Genomic DNA, 24471 nt, shown 5'->3' on the forward strand with positions numbered 1-24471 from the left:
AGTATGAATCTCTAGAGCCCCTGACAATTCTGGCGAGTGATTGGTGTTGGGTTTTTTTTTCTGTGAGAGGTATACCTTTTTGTGTAGTTTTAGTACATCACTTAATCAGAGATGTATGTGCTGTAATGTGAGCTACCAATAGAATATAGTACAATGTTCCTGCCATATACATTAAAAATGTTCCTACCATACCCCAAACAGTAAAGATGAAGGTGAAACACTATAGAAATTTACAATAAGTACAGTGTGAAATGAAACTAAGTTACTGATTCTATGGGAGAGAGTGTGTGAGGCTAAAAATGATACTGTACCAACATTACCATTTTGATATCCTCATAATTGATAGAGGGGCTGCAGTGGCTGAGTGGTTAAGGTGTCTTACCATCTTTATCACTAGTCCTCCCAGTCAGTGTCATTGGTTTGAGGCCTACATGGGGCGGTCACCAGGTACAGGACACAGGTCAATGGATTTTCTCCTGAAACACCTGCTTTCCTCCACCACCCAAACGCTCACAATGTATAGCTCAGCGCCAAATATTTTCTGGAAAATATCCGAAAACACTGGCAAAAATTGTCGACTAAAGTCGCCTACGATGGCCTGTCTGCATGTTGACTTTAGTTGCCTACGGTGGCATGTCAGCTTTAGTCGCCTACAGTGTCGAAAGGGTTAAGCAACAATTAGACTTAATATAATTGATAAGAATGTTGATGACACCAATACCAATCTCAAAAGATATGTTATGAGGACTGAAATGGAAAAAAAACCATTTATTTTTGTGTGTGCAAATATATTGAATTTAACTCCTGAAGAAGACACAAGTTTATATAAATTAGAAAAATTAGAAAAATGTTGCAGGTTATTATAAAGCATGTGATAACTTCTCATATGAACATACACAATTTGAAAATCTATTGTTTTTACAGATATTTTCTGACCACTATCAATTTACATATACCAAGAAATCCAGATTCCACAGAAATTAACCAGGTAAGGTTGATATTAGCTGTTAGGCTGAATATTTGAGCAAACTTAACATAATCAAATCCTATCTGTACATTGCTGTTCGCTGCCATCCAGTTGTGACTGTTTTTTAGAAGGTGCCTAAATGGAAATTGTAAACAACGTCTGGTCTTACCATATTTATCTTAAACTAATCCCCTTTTTAAAATTTGTGATTCAGCAAAAATGAAGAAGGGGGTTATTTATGGATAAATATGGTAAATGATGTCACATTTAAGGCCCCAAATATCCCAAGAAAAGGCCCTGTTACATGATGCAAGTGAAAGTTGATTTGTTGAATAATTCATCTACTCTACAGGAAGTCGCTCTTGCCGAAAAAAATATACATAAACTGAGAGATGTTATCATTGGAAGATATATTGTTGATTCCTTGGAGATGCTTCTGGGTCGGAAGGAGGCAATCACTGAAAAAGGTGAGCTTATAGTATGATAGTTCCCTGTTACCTATAGAGAGAAAGGAACCTTCAATTGGTCAAATTATAGCTCTGTATATCAGTTCAGTATATACAAATGCACTTGACATTTTTGAAATTATTGCAGCTTTTTAAAATTTCTCTCTACCAATTTTGATTTTCCTTAGTCACCTCCAAGGTTTTATAATTTAGGCTGTTATAGCACCACATATGCATACGGGAAAGACTACACAGATATATTTTATTTTTTGAGTGTACTGTATCATTACTTATGTGTCTTTTGTACGATATGAATCGGATTTTAGTTCATTTTGTCAAAAGACAAATGAGCTGATGCAGTGGCACAGCATCCGTTGTGCATCCTGCATTAACATTCCCCTTTCAACAACTTCTTCTTGATTATCAAAAGACCCGGGGTACTGTTATTGGCCCTATAGCATGCTGGATGAAGGACCATCATGTTTCCTTGACCAACTTTCAAGGCTACAAATTTCAAAAAATCTTGAAACATCAATTGACCCAGGTTAGGGATATTGGGTGTAGCATACAGGGAAGAAGGGATTCTAAGTTTGCTAAATGACCTTGACCTTCTTGGAAAGCAACAAGAGTGAAATATGTGAAAATCTTCAAATGATTATGCAATATCTAAGAGGCTGTTTGTCATTGTATTATGGCCAGTAGCATTCTTGGATTCAGACCTTCAGAGGTTATTCAATTATTCACCTTGATCCACTTTCAAGGTCAAAAGGGTTTAACTTCGACTTACAACATTCCTCAATAACCAATAGGCCTTGGGTCATTGTATTTTTTTTGTAATAGCATGTAAAGGAAATGTGCATTTAAGTTTGCAGAAGTTGACACCAGAAATTAAGTAATTTTATAAGTTGTAATTAAGGGAGTAATTCATGTAAACATTTTTAGCTCCCAACCACATTCTTTACCTAACTACTCTTGATAGCCCATATGGAAGTGTACAAGGGGTCTCACTGCGGTAGGAGACTGGAGTACCCAGAGAAAACCCACATGATGAAGCAGTTGACCCTATCCTCGTCAGGGCCACTCAGGGAGTTGACCCCATCCTCGTCAGGTCCACTCAGGGAGGTGAACCCCTGTCAGTTAGGTGAAAGTCGAGTGTTTTAACACTGTACCTCCCACCAACCCATTGTTTGAATAGGAGGGGGAACATTTATGTCTTGTAAACATTTGCTAATTTCTGTATTTGTCTCTCAAAATTTGTCCAGAAATTGTGTTGAAACTGCTGCTAGGAGAGAAACAGGTTTTGTTTATAAAAATTTCCGAACACAGTAATAAATTCATCTTTCGTTGTGGTTTTATCTGTGTGTTTGCAGATAAGTGTGTTTGTTCAAGCATGTTCCTGTACATGGAACATCAACAGAAGGAATACATGGACACACCACTACAGACCAGACTGGAGACACTGAGACGGTCATTGGGCCAGAGTATTGACAGCAGCTGTCACAGTTGTTGTGTATGTGGAGAAAATATCCTTATGTGCTATTGTCATCAGGGGTTCTCAAAATTAAGGGGAAGTGGGGGGGGGGTGTTTTCATAAAGACAATAATTTGGCATTATAATATACAAGTTGGATAAAGTATGAAGGAGATACATTGCATTTTCAGTTCAGGGTATTCATAATCCAGTTAAACATTTACATGATCTCAGGAATCAAAAATAAATTACTTCTTTTCATCACTTCGTTTCCTTCCTACAACTGCCAAAATACATTACCAATTAAATTCTATGGATGGCACCTCTAAACAAAACCTTAGTACTTGAGTTTGATAGATAAATTTTGTTTCCCTCTCAATCTTTTCTAGATATATAAATATGAATTGGTTGTGCACAATCCTAATTAGTTCTGTATTCCAGTAAAACACAGGTCTCCAGGTTTTGTTAAGGTGTACCACCCATAGAATTTGATAGGTAATGAGCATAGAAGTAAAAGACAGGAAACCATACCACAGATATATAGAGGTGATTTGTTTTAGAGTCCTGGGGTCAAGTAGATATTTAACTAGAATTGCCCTGAGCTTTTTATTCATGGACACCAAGATAATAGTAATTGTAGGTTGTACATGTAGTGATTTCTAAAACATTGTGTGCTTGTCTTCCTTGATCAAAGCTTACATTCCGCTATTGGTGAGAACTTCACAGTCAGCTGTAAAGAAGGGCACACTTTTGGTAAGTATTAATATTTACCTAAATGAATTGCTTGATTTTTCAGGTCACCAGAGACAAAGTCACATTTTGACATATTGCGATCATCTTTGTCTGGCTTTGTGCATCGTGCGTCCGTAAACAATTAAATATTTTTGACTTCTTCTCTAAAACCTGGCCTAAGATGACGCAAACAAGTGAATTATATGGTCACCACCACACAGTGGCTTGAGGGGCGGGGCCAAAAGTGTCGAATTGACTTAAATTTCTAAAATCTTCTTCTCAACACCTAGATATGTTAATATCAAATGCTTTTCATGGATGGATGTATCTTAAGGTGCTTAACCAAAGTAGTGTACTTCATGGAAAAAGAGAGTTTTGAGCTTAATTTGTTTAATTTCCATTGGAAACATTTCTAACTTGGTTAGAATTATGAGTGAAGGATGACGGCTATGTGGTATGTACATTTTGATCTAGGCTGACCCCCAGGGGCTGACCGATGGGTGCCAAAAAGGGTCAAATTTACTCAGATTTCATAAATGTTCTCAACACCCAAATTACCAAAACGGGTCTTACATTGCTTCCTTGGGAGGAGGTTAACTTTACTATAACTTTTGTTAAAAAATTGAATTTTTGAGCATTGTAACATTGTTTATTGCACACTGGAAATAACTTTATAACTTTGTGAGATTGTCTAGTATAAGATGACAATAACTATCACCAATGTCACAATTCCTTTTTCATGACAATTGAAAGGTACTTACCCTTTAACCTTTATATTCGACAATGCTTATCTCAGGTGACTATCAAGGCTGCATGGCCTGAGTTCTGATGAAGAATATTTGTTCATTCAATGTTATTGAAAAGATTGATGTCTTTTGATCAATTAGTAAGGACTAACGAAACTAAACATAAAAGAAACAGTCAACACCTGTTTGTTTTAATTTTGTAAGGTGTAGTCATTTCCTGCTTGGATGCTAAAAGGCATGCAGGACGTCCCACTAAGGTCAAGGAGGTTGGGGATCACAAGCTTAAAAACACCAAACTTAAAGATTCAGCTTGCTTTGGACAGCCATTTCCTTGAAACTTAAGAAAGTAAAAGTTTCTATGACACAAGTACCTGAACCAGCCTATGGTTGTGTTAATTGAATGTGCTAATAATAAATGCATTTTACCATGCATGATGAAAAAGGAAAGAAACATGCTTTATACTCATAGGATATTTCCGTGAATATGTTATGTGTTTCAGGACTGTGTTGTCAAACTCTTCAACCTGTGATAGAGAGCCAGTATAGAACTTGTAGTAACTGCAAGGTACAGGCAGTATCTAACACCAACAGAACAGGTGAGTACTGTAACGTACAGATGGTATCTTACACCAACAGAACAGGTGAGTTCTGTAACGTACAGATGGTAGCTAACACCAACAGAACAGGTGAGTACTATAACGTACAGATGTTATCTTACACCAACAGAACAGGTGAGTACTATAACGTACAGACGGTATCTTACACCAACAGAACAGGTGAGTTCTGTAACGTACAGATGGTATCTTACACCAACAGAACAGGTGAGGACTGTAAGGTACAGACGGTATCTTACACCAACAGAACAGGTGAGGACTGTAACGTACAGACGGTATCTTACACCAACAGAACAGGTGAGGACTGTAAGGTACAGACGGTATCTTACACCAACAGAACAGGTGAGTTCTTTAACGTACAGACGGTATCTTACACCAACAGAACAGGTGAGGACTGTAAGGTACAGACGGTATCTTACACCAACAGAACAGGTGAGGACTGTAAGGTACAGAAGGTATGATATATATTTATTTAATAGGAAAGCCTAATAACAAATTTATCTGTATATTACTTCTTGAACACTGAGTTACCTCCCTTGACTCAGTAGCTAATGGAATTCAATATTCTTTTATGATCAGCAACATTAAAACACAGCACAAAGTGCTATTTAGCCATAGCAGGAAAAGAATAAATCAGGAATTTATCATAACCTCACAGTGCCTTAGGTACCATCATTATATAGAAAAACTACAGAAACCTCCATGTACAGAATAGGTGAAAATAATTCTTGTCACTTTTATACTTTTATTAGCAGAGATACCAACGTTCCACACATTGACTGGACAAATAAAATCACATTATCAGAAAAAAACAAGTGCTTCACTTCAACACCCTGCATATCATAGACAATAACACTAATACAACAATACACTGACCCACAGGCAAACATACCTTAGACCTTCCCCTCACAAGCTGTCCATACATAATCAGCAAGCTAGAATCCCACCTGTAGGTAACTCAGACCACAAGACCAAAACAAGCTCCTCATACTTACACAAATACAGGTATAAAAGTGTAAGGGCTGATTAATTACTTACATTATATAGAGGAAATGAACTCTAAAAATACCCATACACGAACTGAACCAACTTCACATCAGAAATAAATACAACCTCAGAAAATGTTAATGTTCTCTTCAAAACAACTAGAAATGAAAATAGACATCAGTGCCCTACTCCGCAAAAATGGTGATTACACATCTGGCTCAGATACAAAGTCAGTTATGTTAAAAAAACATTGCAACAAAACATTCACAACAGAACGAAACGTACCAATATCAGTCAAATTACCAACAGCCTACCCACCAGTGCCAGAAATAAACATAATTCACACGGAGTGACAGAAACAGATCAAATGCACATTAAACTACTCAAAGAACAAAAGTATCATTATACAAATATTTACAAAAAAAGATATCGGAATTTTAACTCGCCACAATCACATAACACAAAACAGAATTCAAAACTAAAGCAATGCTTAACATCTTGGAGATCATCTACAAGTCTATGACTAATGTATTTAGGAAGTTGTCAGTATTCTGGTAAACTGAGTAAACGATGGATCTGAAATGTTGAGTTCTGTTACTGAACATAATTACATGATAATTCAGGTCAAATGCTTTAAAGACTGAAATTATTTGGTAATGGTAAAATCAGGGGAGCTAGGTAATCAATGAAATAAGATAGTGTAAATTTTGTTCAAAATATGGTATATTTTTAAAAGAAATAAAGCCTTTCATATTTTGTATCTGTAAATGTTATCAAGGAAAGTCAACTGCATTGCTCTTGGCCATTTTTCTTGTCATCCTGCACTATTGGAAGAAAAGAGGTTATTAATTTGGGTGTCTGTCTGTCTGTCCGTCCATCCATCCTGCTCTCATTTCCGTGTGGTCACTTTGCTTAAATATGAGTGGGCTTCTATCAGATTTGGTTTGCATGCCTAGCTAACTGCCTTTCACACTGAATTCTAGTACAGCTGTAGTGCCATATTTCATGGACTTTTATGCATAATTAATTAGACATTTCATATCTAATTGGCCAGTTGATTTTCGTTAATTCTTTTTCTAAATGTGAGTGGATTTTTTAAATAAAGGGATGCAGATATGTCATACTGTCCATCGACTACTGATATGGTTTGTTGATGTTTAGGTACACGTCACTTCTGATTGGCCAGTTTACTTCCTAGCGTTAAAGCTTTACTAAATGGAAATGGATTCCAAGGAAATTCCATCAAATTATTAAGTAATAGTGTACAATTTAAATGATGGACACTATTGGAATAGAAATTTTTCCCGAAGTACCTTTCATCTACATCCTTTAATACATTTTGTACAAACCCGAAGAACTTCCAGCAGAATTGTGTAATTTTTCTGTTCTTTGTTGTACACATGCCATTTTGACAATTAGCACAATGTCTTAATTGAATGAGATAAACATAATCTTGTAGCTCATTTAAAATTTTCATGTGTATTAATATCGACTCTAAGCTATTATGTTTACTACACAATTTATCACTCTATAGAATACACATATGATAACCAGGTTGTTTATTTTGTATTTTTCAGGATTGTCATGGCTGATAGAGGCAGTAGAATATTGTACAATATGTGAGAACTACTTATATCCATGTACCTGATATAATTATCCTGATGTATATTTTGTGTATGTGAAAGTGGTAAAGTCAGAATTTTAAAATCTGAGTGACTGATATTTTTCATGTGAGAAATTTTGTCTTTTCGTGTGTATGGTAACATCATTTTCTGAGTGAATGACTCATTTCATGTGAAAGATATTCATATTTTTGGGCTTACAATATGGCTGAATTGAAAATCTTTTTTCTGAATGAAGGATACATGTACATATCAGGTGAGATGTATCATCGTTTCTTGTGTATGATACAGTTGAGTGAAACATTTTCTGCGTGGATGACTTATTCCATGCGAGAAGTCTCATTTATGTATTAGTTTTAAATAAATTTTTATGTCGGAGAGATCTTAATTCCATATGCTACAGCTATTGTTACTATCAGTATTACCTTAAATCATTCTTAAGTTAAAAATACTCTAATATTGTAGCTGTTCTTTATGGTAAAGTCTAATCTGCATGTAGATGTATATTGCGACATCAGTTGTGATGTATGAATATCTTATCAAAATGCCACGTATTAGTGAATAGTTCCATTTCTGCAGCTTGAATTTCAACAAAAAAAACAAAGAATAGGATTCAGAGTATAATGTATTCACTACAGGATATCTTTCGTATAAAATGATATTTTGCTCATCCGAAAATGGTGAAAGAGTGTACGTCAGCACATCCTAAGTTTTATTCTATTATAAAGATTTATTGTGCACAGAAGAATTTTACAAGGTAGAATGCTAAAAATGTAATAACTGACACTTTTAAAGAATTTCATTTTCAATGAGAGATATTTATCATTTGATGGTAAGAGATGTACGGGTTACATGTATCATATTGTATTATGTGCATTGTATTTTGTAGCTGAGTTGCAGTGAGCGAAATGTGGAAATATTCTGTTTGAAATAAATAACATTGTTTAAAATGTACGTTTTTTGGCTTTTCTGTATTGACTTGGGAGTCATTTAATTTTTCTATTATTGATTAAAGATACACATACTTGTGTTAATATAATTTTCTGGTAATGATCAATGTAACCATTTTTACATACATGTTAATGTTATACTCCAAAATCTCCAACGGTTACTTCCCTTTCTTTCACTCAATCATGATAAGATGGTACTTAAAACGGAGGTAAATAATTACACTGATAGAACTGAAACGATTCTCACACAGAATTCTTTGGTGTGTACACCGTCAACTAAACAACAATAACAATACATTTGAATTCATAATGCTAGCAAATACTTTCAGATGAAATTTACAGCTGTACATATTTGAATGATGATCCTTGGATCCATGGATAAATGCCCATTATCGGACTCCTTGACCCGGAGCACGATACATAACATATACGATAATCACGGATTAAGTATTTTATCTGTACATATACACGGAAGTGAGAGGGCAGAATTCCACGGTGACGTGTCCGGTATATCACCTGTCATTCAACTATTTATGTTTTGGTGTTTGCACGTGTCTAGAAGCATTGTGATGCATCGCCTACACATCTTTCGGTACTTGATCCTGGACATGGAATTGTCATGCCGGAGAGCCAAACTTTACCTGCGGTCACTTTGGGGTATGACTGGCTGGCTTTCTATTGTGATTTATACCGCGAATCCAGCTCAGTTTTCATTTTTATTTCATTGAATGTGGTCAACTTTCTGGTTAGGAAGTCCTACAGTTTTTTTACTGAATGGTCAACTTTCTGGTTAGGGTGCCATACAGTTTTTTTTACTGAATGGTCAACTTTCTGGTTAGGGTGCCATACAGTTTTTTTTTACTGAATGGTCAACTTTCTGGTTAGGGTGCCATACAGTTTTTTATACTGAATGGTCAACTTTCTGGTTAGGGTGCCATACAGTTTTTTTTACTGAATGGTCAACTTTCTGGTTAGGGTGCCATACAGTTTTTTATACTGAATGGTCAACTTTCTGGTTAGGGTGCCATACAGTTTTTTTTACTGAATGGTCAACTTTCTGGTTAGGGTGCCATACAGTTTTTTTTACTGAATGGTCAACTTTCTGGTTAGGGTGCCATACAGTTTTTCATCCCTCAGGTACTGTTGGTACCAGCGAATCAACACAAACTGCTTCTGACATTCAAATTCTTACTAAATTACCAACTGTAAATTACTTACAAACTCTCTAGCTGAAATGAAGAAAAGACAAGGCGTATTTTCGTATCTTTCAATACAAATTTAGAATTCGATGAACACAACTGTCTATTATTAGATAAGGAACATCTTAAGCAATCCAGTCGTTCTTTTAGGACATGTTATTGATGTTAGGGACCCAAAATATTCTGGAAAAGATATGGGTCGGATGAGTAACCTGATTATTCCTGAACTGAAAAGTACAGTGTATTTCTTGAATACATAATTTGACAAGTCTCATTACACAGAGACGTAAGCCTTAAATGGGTTTGATTACGGCGAGGTTCACGTTCTTCTCATATATGACACTTGAATACATGTTATTACTATCAACGCCATTTTCATTTATTGACAAATTATATGACAAAAACATGTTAATCAAAATAGTCTTGATGTACAAATTGTTGATGTTTGATGGATGAAGTAAACAAACAGATACAATAAAAATATAAAGTAAACATTTTATTGGTGATTTTTTTATATCAACCTACATGTATGACTATACAGCTTTTCAGACACATGATTTACCACAAAAAAATCCTTTAAAGTAAATCTAGATGATGACCTGGATTAAAAAACAAAATTTGACTTAAAGCATGTCCGAGGACAAGTTTGTTATACAAATATCACACGTAAATCCGAGCTATAGGTATATCACAAGTAATTAGGTATTCAAATTAACACGAGTTAAAAGGACAATCATTGTGGAATCTCGATATCCGATATCACAGTGTTAATATGCATATAAATATTCGAGAGAAAATTTGTATGGGTGGTACTAAACAATAGTGACAGGATATAAAAAAGACAAAACAGTGACAACAGTGGGAGCCGGCGGTTATTATTATTTTTTTTATAAGTATGACTGATTTTTTGTTTTATTTTGTGTACATATTGATATCAATATCACCCAATTAGATAGAGGTATCAATATGATTGATTTAACAAGTTTATGCGCTATTCTAAATAAATGGCATTTCACTGATTAACAATATCGTTTCTGCATGTCGTGTTGATTCTTGCGTGATAATACCGTTATATGTGAAGATAAGTTTATTTCCGGTCCAGAATTTGACAAATTCTCTTCACAGGACTCAAAAAACATATAATACAGAGCACATAATAGATATACAGTGCGGTCAACTGGTAAAATACAACAGTTTATAAAATAATGATAATAAAATGAATTATACAAATCGATTTGAGGACTCGGCTCTATAATTATAAACCAGGTCTTGATTTTCCCAAAATTTGACCAATCTATTAATTTATATGTTTTATGTATCGAGGTTGGTAGAGGCCATGTGATATCAGGTCCACAGCCTTCCTGTTTATACGATACGTTATATAGAGAACGTAAGTCACTGTCAGGTTACTGTATCAATCTCAAGAGAAAACATAAGTTATATATGTAAGTACATTGTAGTAGTGATGGATTTCGTTTTGGAGTTTAGTAGTTGTGAGTCAGTTGGTACTTTTTAACGTATCGAGCTTGGTCCGTGTCGCCGTTAGGATTACTGGCGTCGACTGGAATATGATCGAATATTTCCCAGTCGGAATTCTGTGCACTCGAGGAACATGACATTGACTTGGTCTCGGCGAGATTCTCGTGGGATACACCATAATGCAGGAATAAGTTGCACATTTCATTCAAGTGGGTAGACCTTTAAAGAATCAAATAAAGCATTGATAGATGTTTTGTAGTGGTTGTTATAAACGTTATTGTATATTGTTTAAACACGTACGTGCTATTTTCGACGCATGAATAAATAAAAAAAAAAAAACCCAGCCGTATGATGCAATTTAATTCATGCTATAAGTATGCCGTAGCTCATTCTGAATTTCCATTAAAATGTCCTTTGTAATCTGGCGTCTTTTGTACAATCCTTTGAAATAACTGCATAACTTTTAAATGGTTATTTGTATGAAAACCTTAAAATGATATATATCTTTGTAGCTTCCTCATAAAATGATTATAATTATCTTCAAACAAAGTATTCGTTTTTTTCTCAATAATGCGAATTTTGAGACTCGAAACAGGACTGGGAGAGTAAAAAATTAAATGCTATGAAGATAAAGCTATCTCGCATTGCTGTTAATATAAAAATACCTTTAACTGAGTTTAGATCAGATCATAAATATTCACAAATTGTATCATTCCAGTTTCCCTTTACTAAGGAATATGGTTTAACGGTTGACAAAGTAAAACGTACCCCATGGAAATATCTGTGTCCCCTGTATTACGGTAAGTGCATCTCGTGGCCTGAAATCGACATGGCATATTAAAGTTAAAGTCATGGTATGGTTAATTGTATATTATAGTCATGGTGTGGTTAATTGTATATTATAGTCATGGTGTGGTTAATTGTATATAAGTCATGGTATGGTTAATTGTATATTATAGTCATGGTGTGGTTAATTGTATATTATAGTCATGGTGTGGTTAATTGTATATTATAGTCATGGTATGGTTAATTGTATATTATAGTCATGGTGTGGTTAATTGTATATTATAGTCATGGTGTGGTTAATTGTATATTATAGTCATGGTATGGTTAATTGTATATTATAGTCATGGTGTGGTTAATTGTATAATGGTGTAATTGTATATTATAGTCATGGTGTGGTTAATTGTATATTATAGTCATGGTATGGTTAATTGTATATTATAGTCATGGTGTGGTTAATTGTATATTATAGTCATGGTGTGGTTAATTGTATATTATAGTCATGGTGTGGTTAATTGTATATTATAGTCATGGTATGGTTAATTGTATATTATAGTCATGGTGTGGTTAAATTATGTCATGGTATGGTTAATTGTATATCATGGTATAGTATATTATAGTCATGGTGTATGGTTAATTGTATATTATAGTCATGGTGTGGTTAATTGTATATTATAGTCATGGTGTGGTTAATTGTATATTATAGTCATGGTGTGGTTAATTGTATATTATAGACATGGTGTGGTTAATTGTATATTATAGTCATGGTATGGTTAATTGTATATTATAGTCATGGTGTGGTTAATTGTATATTATAGTCATGGTGTGGTTAATTGTATATTATAGTCATGGTATGGTTAATTGTATATTATAGTCATGGTGTGTTGTATATTATAGTCATGGTGTGGTTAATTGTATATTATAGTCATGGTGTGGTTAATTGTATATTATAGTCATGGTGTGGTTAATTGTATATTATAGTCATGGTATGGTTAATTGTATATTATAGTCATGGTATGGTTAATTGTATATTATAGTCATGGTGTGGTTAATTGTATATTATAGTCATGGTATGGTTAATTGTATATTATAGTCATGGTATGGTTAATTGTATATTATAGTCATGGTGTGGTTAATTGTATATTATAGTCATGGTATGGTTAATTGTATATTATAGTCATGGTATGGTTAATTGTATATTATAGTCATGGTGTGGTTAATTGTATATTATAGTCATGGTATGGTTAATTGTATATTATAGTCATGGTGTGGTTAATTGTATATTATAGTCATGGTATGGTTAATTGTATATTATAGTCATGGTGTGGTTAATTGTATATTATAGTCATGGTATGGTTAATTGTATATTATAGTCATGGTATGGTTAATTGTATATTATAGTCATGGTGTGGTTAATTGTATATTATAGTCATGGTGTGGTTAATTGTATATTATAGACATGGTGTGGTTAATTGTATATTATAGTCATGGTATGGTTAATTGTATATTATAGTCATGGTGTGGTTAATTGTATATTATAGTCATGGTGTGGTTAATTGTATATTATAGTCATGGTATGGTTAATTGTATATTATAGTCATGGTGTGGTTAATTGTATATTATAGTCATGGTGTGGTTAATTGTATATTATAGTCATGGTGTGGTTAATTGTATATTATAGTCATGGTATGGTTAATTGTATATTATAGTCATGGTGTGGTTAATTGTATATTATAGTCATGGTATGGTTAATTGTATATTATAGTCATGGTATGGTTAATTGTATATTATAGTCATGGTATGGTTAATTGTATATTATAGTCATGGTATGGTTAATTGTATATTATAGTCATGGTATGGTTAATTGTATATTATAGTCATGGTGTGGTTAATTGTATATTATAGTCACGGTGTGGTTAATTGTATATTATAGACATGGTGTGTTGTATATTATAGTCATGGTGTGGTGTGTTGTATATTATAGTCATGGTATGGTTAATTGTATATTATAGTCATGGTATGGTTAATTGTATATTATAGTCATGGTATGGTTAATTGTATATTATAGTCATGGTATGGTTAATTGTATATTATAGTCATGGTATGGTTAATTGTATATTATAATCATGGTATGGTTAATTGTATATTATAGTCATGGTATGGTTAATTGTATATTATAGTCAGTGTGGTTAATTGTATATTATAGTCATGGTGTGGTTAATTGTATATAAGTCATGGTGTGGTTTATACAGTGTCGTTGTATTAATATTCTATTGACAATACGATGATATAATATTTATGTTACTTTGTTGTTCATTACATGACAAACTATTTACGTTATTATCATCAACATTTTAAGTTCAGATTTGAACGATGTTTTCATTACATGTACTTACAATAATATCTCCTGGGTGTAGCATGAGGTTCCTGTCCGTAACGTCAAACAGAACCTGGAAACATTCATAGAACAAAATTAATTTCAATGATCGGATATGAAATACTTTTATTCGTCAGGTTTTGTAACGACAACGTTTTAATTAATACACAAAGATTTGACGTTGTTTGGTCCAAAATTATCAGAAATATGAAAATCACGAAACTTATTCGATTGCAACTTTCTATCAAGATATTGGTCATTATTCCGATCACTTTGGTCGCATCCCAGAGTTCAAAATTAAGTTTTTTTTTAGAATCACTGACGAGTGCTAGACTGACTAAACAGATACATGATGAGCATCAGTGACGACCCCTAGAAGGACAAAACAGCGGTATGATGTAATATCACTGCGAGTCCTAGACAGACTAAACAACTGAATGATATGGCATCACTGACATGTCATAGACGGACTAAACAACTGTATGATGTAGTTATATCAATTGTTTACCTATATCTAGGTCTATAGCTTTAGTAGCATACATGAATATAATCCACTTAAGTCATGCAGTTGTCTCGTTAGCTAATTTAATGCTGATGAATATGAAGTGCAGCGAGCTTGATATATAGTCAAAATATTTTCTTACCAGAGGGTACAACGGATCACCTCGTCCAATCTCAATCCACTTGCCATTTCTCACAATGTAGCCTGATTGTGCTAAGCCTAGAAAAATAAAATACAGGCAATGGACATTACAACTTTGGCTACACTACCGATATTTGTCTTCAAAAATGGGATTTTATGTTTTATTAAATGTCTATCTGTATATTACCATGTACAAGAAATGTTCTTTCTAAGAAAGGCATAAGAGCTCTCATTTAAGTACAAAAAGTCAGGTTAACTTTTGTCAGTGACACATGTAAGTTTACCTACCTCTGCTGTGTGTGTGTAATCCGTATGCTATGACAGGCGAGGGCGTGGTCATATTCCATACACAAGCAACATCAGCTGTGAAATCTACAGGTAAGACATACGTCAAATTAGATGACGTTTCTATCTGAAGTTTACAGGTGAAATATCAAACCAAGTGACCTACCTAACAGGTACACACGTATAAAATTTATGACGTCAGATGTTCTTGTTATCTTAAGATGACAGGGGAAATGATTGTGTTATCATCATTATGAAATCAACATGACTAAATACATCACAATAATTTGTATATACATATACATTTATACTATATTTTGTGATGAGCGGCATTGCGACACACAAATCTTTTTACTTTCTCTATCCAAATTTCACAAAATTTTCTCATTACTTATTAACTTGTAAAACAAAATAAATTTTAAGAAGCATTAGTCTTATAATCGATACATTACACCATTTACACACACTTACTTTCTACATGAGCGGGAACGTAACCACCGACTGAGTAAATACTGATAGCAGCATCAAGTGGAGGTCTAGAAAATGGAAGTGTAATTCAATATTAATAAAAAAAAACCCGAAAAAGCATTAAGCAGTCAAATAGCAATAATGGATTTGCTTCTGTCCATGTTGAAATCTGTACGTAATATATCTATCATATTCTATTTTCAAAGTCATATCTCAGTAACTACTTAAAAGTAATACTGTTTGCTGATAGAGTGATATCTGGAACATAATTATACATTGTACGTTACGTTAGCTGTGTAGACGCTCATCGTGTAATCATTTAAATACTTCTTGTTAATACCTTGTCTTCTGTATCTTTAACCGAAAGTGCGCTGAGTCTGCAGCTCTCTCGTCTAAATGGAACAAAATGTACGATTAATTGCGAACAGAAATGGTTTCGATAAAGAATGGAGTACACGTTATAGTTTTAAATATGTTAGATCAACCAGTATCACACAACACAGATAGAGTCTTCTGCAATTGTGATGCAGAGAACATGTTAGTGGAAGGACGTTAGACGTAGATATATCTTTCCCTAAATATTACGCTTTCAATAATAGCTGATTTCCATAAGGCTTCTATCAACATATTTCTAGACGTGGAGGTTGATTATTTCATTTCGAATTCATCAAGTCTTTTGTGAAAATTTCTGTGTTGTATGTAGTGGTTCGGAGATTCGTATGATGATATATACTTTGTCACTACCGCGTCTCTCATTTTGATAACATGATATTGCTTGGATTTAGCTAAATTAACAAAACAGTTGGATACCTCTGAAAACTGGACAAGTGTACACTTCGTTTTTTTTTTCTGAGAATATGTTACTTCTATTTGCCGACAAATTTCAGAAATGACATCAATTACGAGTTTTAGTTTTAGGAGAGGGCTTGGTAGGCTCCCGTTGCTTGATTTCTTTAGAATATAAGAAATTCAAAACAAAATTTGTGAAAGGAAACGAAATGTTTTTTTAAACTAACCTAATATGATTAGAATGGACCACATTAACACAAATGGATAAATATAGTGATATCGCAATAATGTCATATTGGAAATTTTAATAGGCTGCAATTCTATGTTTATTTTTACTTTGAAAGGTTACAGGATATTTTTCATTTACTCACCAGAGATATCGTCCCGTCCATGGACTTGAAGTATGATATACTGTTGTTTGTCACCAGTATATACTCCCGCGTCTATAAAAAGATAACGATACGTAAGTCATACAGATGCATTTGATTAAATGACTGTATTAATAAAGGTGATAGTACAAATATTTATCATAACCTTAATAGATGAGCTGAAATGAATATGTACGACTCTCTAGACAGACATCAACAATATCACTTTCTAGACAGACGTCGTGATATGATTCTATGCATGACTTTGCAGACATAGTAACATGGCTCTATAGACATAATAACATGGCTCTATAGACATAGTAACATGGCTCTATAGACATAGTAACATGACTATATAGACAGACATAGTAACATGGCTCTATAGACATAGTAACATGGCTCTATAGACAGATATTGAAACATGGCTCTATAGACAGACATAGTAACATGGCTCTATAGACATAGTAACATGGCTCTATAGACATAGTAACATGGCTCTATAGACAGACAAACTAACATGGCTCTATAGACATAGTAACATGGCTCTATAGACATAGTAACATGGCTCTATAGACAGACATAGTAACATGACTCTATAGACATGGTAACATGGCTCTATAGACAGACATAGTAACATGACACTATAGACATGGTAACATGGCTCTATAGACATGGTAACATGGCTCTATAGACAGACATAGTAACATGACTCTATAGACATAGTAACATGGCTCTATAGACAGACATCCTAACATGGCTCTATAGACATAGTAACATGGCTCTATAGACATAGTAACATGGCTCTATAGACAGACATAGTAACATGGCTCTATAGACATAGTAACATGGCTCTATAGACAGACAAACTAACATGGCTCTATAGACAGACATAGTAACATGGCTCTATAGACATAGTAACATGGCTCTATAGACATAGTAACATGGCTCTATAGACAGACATCCTAACATGGCTCTATAGACATAGTAACATGGCTCTGTAGACATAGTAACATGGCTCTATAGACAGAGATACTAACATGACTCTATAGACAGACACAGTAACATGACTATATAGACAGACATACTAACATGACTATATAGACAGACATAGTAACATGGCTCTATAGACAGACATAGTAACATGGCTCTATAGACAGACATAGTAACATGGCTCTATAGACATAGTAACATGGCTCTATAGACAGACATAGTAACATGGCTCTATAGACATAGTAACATGGCTCTATAGACAGAGATACTAACATGGCTCTGTAGACAGACATCCTAACATGGCTCTATAGACATAGTAACATGGCTCTATAGACAGACATAGTAACATGGCTCTATAGACATAGTAACATAGCTCTATAGACAGACATAGTAACATGGCTCTATAGACATAGTAACATGGCTCTATAGACATAGTAACATGGCTCTATATACAGACAAACTAACATGGCTCTATAGACAGACATAGTAACATGGCTCTATAGACATAGTAACATGGCTCTATAGACATCCTAACATGACTCTATAGACAGACATCCTAACATGGCTCTATAGACATAGTAACATGGCTCTATAGACATAGTAACATGGCTCTATAGACAGACATAGTAACATGACTCTATAGACAGACATAGTAACATGACTCTATAGACAGACATAGTAACATGACTCTATAGACAGACATAGTAACATGACTCTATAGACAGACATACTAACATGACTATATAGACAGACCTAGTAACATGACTCTATAGACAGACATAGTAATATGACTCTAAACATATCTATTTGTAGCCATGAATAAACTGCGAAAGTGAAATCGGCGGAACAAATACTCGTATATCAGGAAATCATCATGAAAATGACAACTTTATTAAACAATAATCAAAAAGGTCACTAAAAAATCGCCGAGAGGACTAAAATCTTGAAAATTAAAGACCGCACGAGTAATTTGATTCACAGTATGTAATTAGATGGACAACCACGGGTATACGTACACTCTGGTAAGATCCATCCCGGCGCTCCGTTAGTCCACGCATACATAACCTCTCTTCTCTGGTTTTTACATACATGTGCTGGGTTGATGCACTCCCTGTAAGATATTGCTGAACTGATTAACACGGTATAGTCAATGGCATCTGTAGTGAAAATCTTTATAGTTTTGTCAACGAGTATCAATAGTTTTCTAACGTATTCGACTCGGAAGTATTTATTATTTAAAATTTTGTTTTATATGTATAATTATTCTGTGATCGATGCTTTCCAAGTGTCGCTATTCTACTTATTTTGCTATCATTGTGACGTCGCTAAACTGCGTGAGAAAATACATCATGTACACACACAGGTAATGACGATGTGAAAGGTAAGTGTGTTTTAGCTAACGTCAGCCGATGTACGACCAATCTTTCATTCATTCATTGTGTTTCTCCTGCTTTATTAATATCTTATACAAAAAAAAGACTTAAAGGAACTTTGTTAGAGAAATTGTCGATAATTACAATTTTGCATTGTCCCCTTAATTACATTTTTATATATTAAACACGGACGTGGTGAGATTTGGGAAAAGGGACAAACATGATTGCTGAAGTTATATAGTGAACAACTTACCAGACGGGAGATTCATCATAAGGAATGTCACACACACTGATGGTAATATGGTAAGTATCATCACGTTCTCCAAGCGGTAAATACTCCACTATCAAAAGGAAAGTCAGGAATATGAATTTATTTAATGCAAGAAAAAGGTGGAAATATACTAACAACGAAAATTGGAGATTTGGTTAAGTAAGTTATACTTTATTGTTCTTTTTTTTTTTTGTTTATTTTTTTGTTTATTTTTAAAATTTTTTTGATATTCGGCATGAGTTTGAATACTTTATCCTGAATAGTTATTTTGTGGATATTGAGTATTACTGTTAGTGCTTCAAATCATTATCTCAAAACCATTCAATATCCGTCATTATTACATCAATTAAAATAAGAAGTGATTGAATTCCACCTAATTTTCATTATTTCATAAAATCGATTTAAATTGCTCTTTGGGATTTTAGCACTTTTAGCCTAACCGGAATTTCACTGGAGGACAAATTATCTGAAAGACACTGTTCTGTTTCTTATGCGTCACAATTTGTAACGTTTTATGATTTCATTCGTAAATGTCTTTTGCATTGTTCAACACAACTGTACAGTTTAGATAATGTTAATGTCACTATTCTACCTATCTCGCTATGACTTGTTGCTCCTGGTCTTATTTTCCTTGTCCTTTTTCCGGAGTCTCCGTTTAAATATATTTCTTTTGTTCTTATTTTGCCTTATTTTAATTGAATTTGAATTTGGAATATTACTATGTCGACATGGTGGTTTTTTCTTGATATTTTTCGTTCAATATGCTATACCAACGTCTAAATTGTGAAACATTTCTATACATTCCTAACGTATTTTAGTGATTGTATTTTAGATTCAAATCACTTTTCTTGGCAACAGTTGTTCATCAGAGATAGAATAGCATTATATTCATTTTCGCTGCTCCATAACGACGTTTTGTTACCAGTATGAGTAGTTGTAGAAAATTAGGAAGAGCATTCGGTACCGTCTTTTTCATGATTTGTATTTCAAAACAAAATTTATTCGTTTTATCGATTTACCTTGGTCTAAATCACAATAACAGCAAATTTGCCATCAATATACACGATTAAATAAACTTACATGCATTAAAATTTATCGAAGTTGAACATAAGCATCAACAAGAACAATGTGAATTATCATAATATATTCTTACTTCAGAAATTTTTAAATAAAAAAAATCCACATAGCTCTGTTAGTTGATATTTTACCTGGAGAAGGAATTGTTATCAAACGGACAAGCTTACGAAATTGTTAGTTTTCGTATTATTTGTATATACGTTGTTACAAAATTTCTATGATTAAAATTTAAAAAAAAAACCCATTATTTATAATGATGGAAAACAAAGTTATATTGATTACTAATCAACTTACTGAAGAATAGCCTAGTAAATTTCAAGCTTTCTGTTGCTTCATGTCTCTTGAATTAACAATAGAATTGTCATTTAGTAGCTTTCCGGTTTCGAAGAACCATTTCAAAGATCTCTTTGATGTTACAGACTAGTGTTTGTTGGGAATAATGATACATGTATATTTTTTAGAATTCAGGATAGCTTGATAAATCAAATCACTAAAATATTTGAATACGTTTGTTATTATAACTAAAACAACAACAACAACAACAACAACAACAACAACAACAACAACAACAACAACAACAACAACACTGAAATCAAATGTGGAACTTCCAAAAAAAGATATTTCTGTTACTGACTGATCTGATTTTGAGATAAAAATGACGACACAATTATACAAATATGATTATATAAATTATCTGCCAGTCTCCATTATCTATCCTATTGTGTCCCATCGTTGAAAACAACTGAAAGTCGTACAATTACTTTTAGCAGGATGTTTTAAAATAGATATCCCTAAGTTTCACGTGGAACCGGTGGAAAGTTGCTACGCAAAAAAACGGTACATTTGTACTTACCGATATATTCGTTTGGTTTGAGAAGAAACGCCGAACAGCCGTATTCAAATTTCTGCAACAAACAAAGGGTGAAAAATATGAGACATACATCTACTTTTTATCTCGCTGAACTTCGGGAAGTGTTATTTAGATAAAGAGAAAATTTAAGTATTAATTTATTAAATACATACGTTTTCTCCTACAAAGGTACTGAGAGGGAGTGTCATGTGCTTATAATAGACATCTTTGTTTTCTTCAGGAAAGTTAATCAGCGAATCAGCTGTACCAGGTCTATCGTTATTCACGTCTCGGAACGGTGGCAGACCGAACGCCGTACTGATATACACAATAGTTAGCGCGACTGTACCTGTCCACATCGTGATATGTGTCACCTAACAATGAGAGAACTCTATAAACCAGCCTATGTTATATACTGTCACCTAGAAAGATTAAGCTCCTCCCTTCCAGAATTTTTACAGGAAATTTACCTGGGGATTTTCAAGACGTAAAACCGTGCCGAACCCTTTACAATTGTGTCATCTTTTCATTACTTAAACCAAGCCTGTTCTGTGCCGTGAAATTTCAGATGGAAACAAATTTATTACCTTCATTTACATGTATGATACAGCTTCTTAACATTTGTACAAACACGTACTTCTGACGATGGTCTGATAATTACTGTTGGTCAGGTGTGTTTGGTTGTTTGTTTGTGTTTTTATGTACTCTGTTTGTTTTGATGATTTTCTAAACATTCTAGTTGTCATATCCTTAAATCCCACACAGACGTTCGTTCAAACAGTCGTACCAGTTCGGGAAAAATCTACTACTTTACGACGTATCCTCTTATATAGATCTAATTGTTTTACACACTTTTATTCTATATATTTTCGTTATGATTTCCAAACTTAGTTTTTTATCAATCAACACACAAGAAGTTATAGACGGACAAGAAAACCTTATTACTACATTACTATACATGAATAAATTTTATTATAGAAAAAACAAAATAATTCTATTCTAGAAGGACAAAGCAGATTTATTATAGGTAGACAAATAACTTTATTTCTGGCAATCAAAACGGCATTATTATACAAAAACAAAGTAGCTTTATCATAGAAAAACAAAATAATTCTATTATAGAAGGACAAAGTAGGTTTATTATAAGCGGACAAATAACTTTATCATAGAAAAACAAAATAATTCTATTACAGAGGGACAAAGTAGATTTATCATAGGCAGATAAATAACTTTATCTCTGGCAGACAAAACGGCATTATTATACAAGAACAAAGTTGCTTTATTATAGAAAAACAAAATAATTCTATTTTAGAAGGACAAAGTAGATTTATTAAAGGCAGACAAATAACTTTATCATAGAAAAACAAAATAATTCTATTATAGAAGGACAAAGTAGATTTATTAAAGGCAGACAAATAACTTTATCATAGAAAAACAAAATAATTCTATTATAGAAGGACAAAGTAGATTTATTATAAGCGGACAAATAACTTTATCATAGAAAAACAAAATAATTCTATTACAGAAGGACAAAGTAGATTTATCATAGGCAGATAAATAACTTTATCTCTGGCAGACAAAATGGCATTATTATACAAGAACAAAGTTTCTTTATTATAGAAAAACAAAATGATTCTATTATAGAAGGACAAAGTAGATTTATTATAGGCAGATAAATAACTTTATCTCTGGCAGACAAAACGGCATTATTATACAAGTACAAAGTTGCTTTATTATAGAAAAAACAAAATAATTCTATTATAGAAGGACAAATTAGATTTATTATAGGCGGACAAATAACTTTATCATAGAAAAACAAAATGATTCTATTATAGAAGGACAAATTAGATTTATTATAGGCGGACAAATTATTATATCATTTTTATAATTATCATTTATTATAGAAAAATAAAATGAGTTTATTATAGAAAGACAAATTGGCTTTATCACAGAAAGGCAAGACATCTTAATCATAGACAGATAAAACCTTTATTATAGAAAGACATGATAGTTTTATTGGAAGAGGACGAAATGTTTGATAAAAGACGAACAAAATAGCTTAATCATAGTACAAGACAGTTTTATTATAGACACAGAAGACAATTTTATTTTAGGAGGACAAAAAGTTTTATTATACAATCCTACTCAATATTTGGCATACAGTTTTGAAATTATGCTTTTGGATGATGCATGTATATTTGGCTTAATATGGAGGAGATAAGCTATTACTCTGCAAATAAGTGGAAGGATTTCATAAAAGCAAACACTGTAAATTGAACTATTAATTAAATTATTAATTAAACATCTTTTTATCTATTATCCGAAACAACTGAAATAAAAAGGGGAAGTATAAATCTTTATATTACTCCCGATCGATATTTTTTTCCCCTCTATTTCTAGATTTTTCTGTTTTGTCACCTTTCATCACTGATGAATCTTAGAAGGACAACGAAACGAAAGCGATCGTTGTTCTGTAGTTATGTTCCAACGATATGAATTCGTACATGTTTGGGTGATACCATTGTTCACCATGGAGAAACGCATAAAAATACATATATGATTAAAGAAACATAAATAATATTGGAATTAAATCAAAACATCCTTCACTTGTTTGTACTGAGTGGAGTAAGGTATATAATCGAATTATAAATGATGCCAGCAAACGGATATTATGCAAGGTGCGGTACATAAACATCGGAGTTATAAACTGCAGTGTTTACTGGTTTTTTTTACATCCTTGTGATCTGGGATACTCAGGTGTACGTTTCAAACATGTCATGTGACTTTTAAATAAATCTTTGTCAGCTTTTTTCTAATGTCCATAATAAATAACTTTTATAAACACCTATTAAATAAATTAGCATATACCTCTACATTGTGCATATTTTTAAAAATTACCATGATGATTATCTGTATACGTTTTATAAACACCTAATCAATACATACAACATATAACTCTATATTGAACATATTAAATGACCATGA

The 24471-nt window shown here is 33.2% G+C and overlaps 2 protein-coding genes across 2 annotated transcripts; one reads left to right on the forward strand and one right to left on the reverse strand.

The window, feature by feature from the left end:
• Positions 1 to 924: 924 nt before the first annotated feature.
• On the forward strand, positions 925 to 8534 carry LOC132564516 (uncharacterized; the record flags this gene model as incomplete). The annotated part of the gene is made up of 6 exons (XM_060229170.1): positions 925 to 988; positions 1320 to 1434; positions 2784 to 2936; positions 3583 to 3636; positions 4862 to 4957; positions 7540 to 8534. Coding segments are annotated over 6 exons (553 nt in total), but the record flags the coding sequence as incomplete, so codon positions are not given.
• A 2683-nt stretch (positions 8535 to 11217) lies between these two features.
• On the reverse strand, positions 11218 to 21845 carry LOC132564515 (peptidyl-glycine alpha-amidating monooxygenase B-like). Its single transcript, XM_060229169.1, has 12 exons — positions 21660 to 21845; positions 21490 to 21541; positions 19542 to 19629; positions 18932 to 19026; positions 16929 to 17000; positions 16109 to 16160; positions 15772 to 15836; positions 15304 to 15387; positions 15017 to 15093; positions 14392 to 14445; positions 11981 to 12030; positions 11218 to 11431 (listed from the first exon to the last, which is right to left on the reverse strand). The coding sequence occupies exons 1-12, from the start codon at positions 21843 to 21845 to the stop codon at positions 11218 to 11220; spliced, it is 1089 nt and encodes a 362-aa protein (XP_060085152.1).
• Between the last annotated feature and the right edge of the window lie 2626 nt (positions 21846 to 24471).

Source organism: Ylistrum balloti, unplaced genomic scaffold (assembly GCF_031769215.1).
Source record: "Ylistrum balloti isolate Yb309-2 unplaced genomic scaffold, AGI_CSIRO_Ybal_v1 Utg372350, whole genome shotgun sequence".
Classification (NCBI taxonomy): Eukaryota; Metazoa; Mollusca; class Bivalvia; order Pectinida; family Pectinidae; genus Ylistrum; species Ylistrum balloti.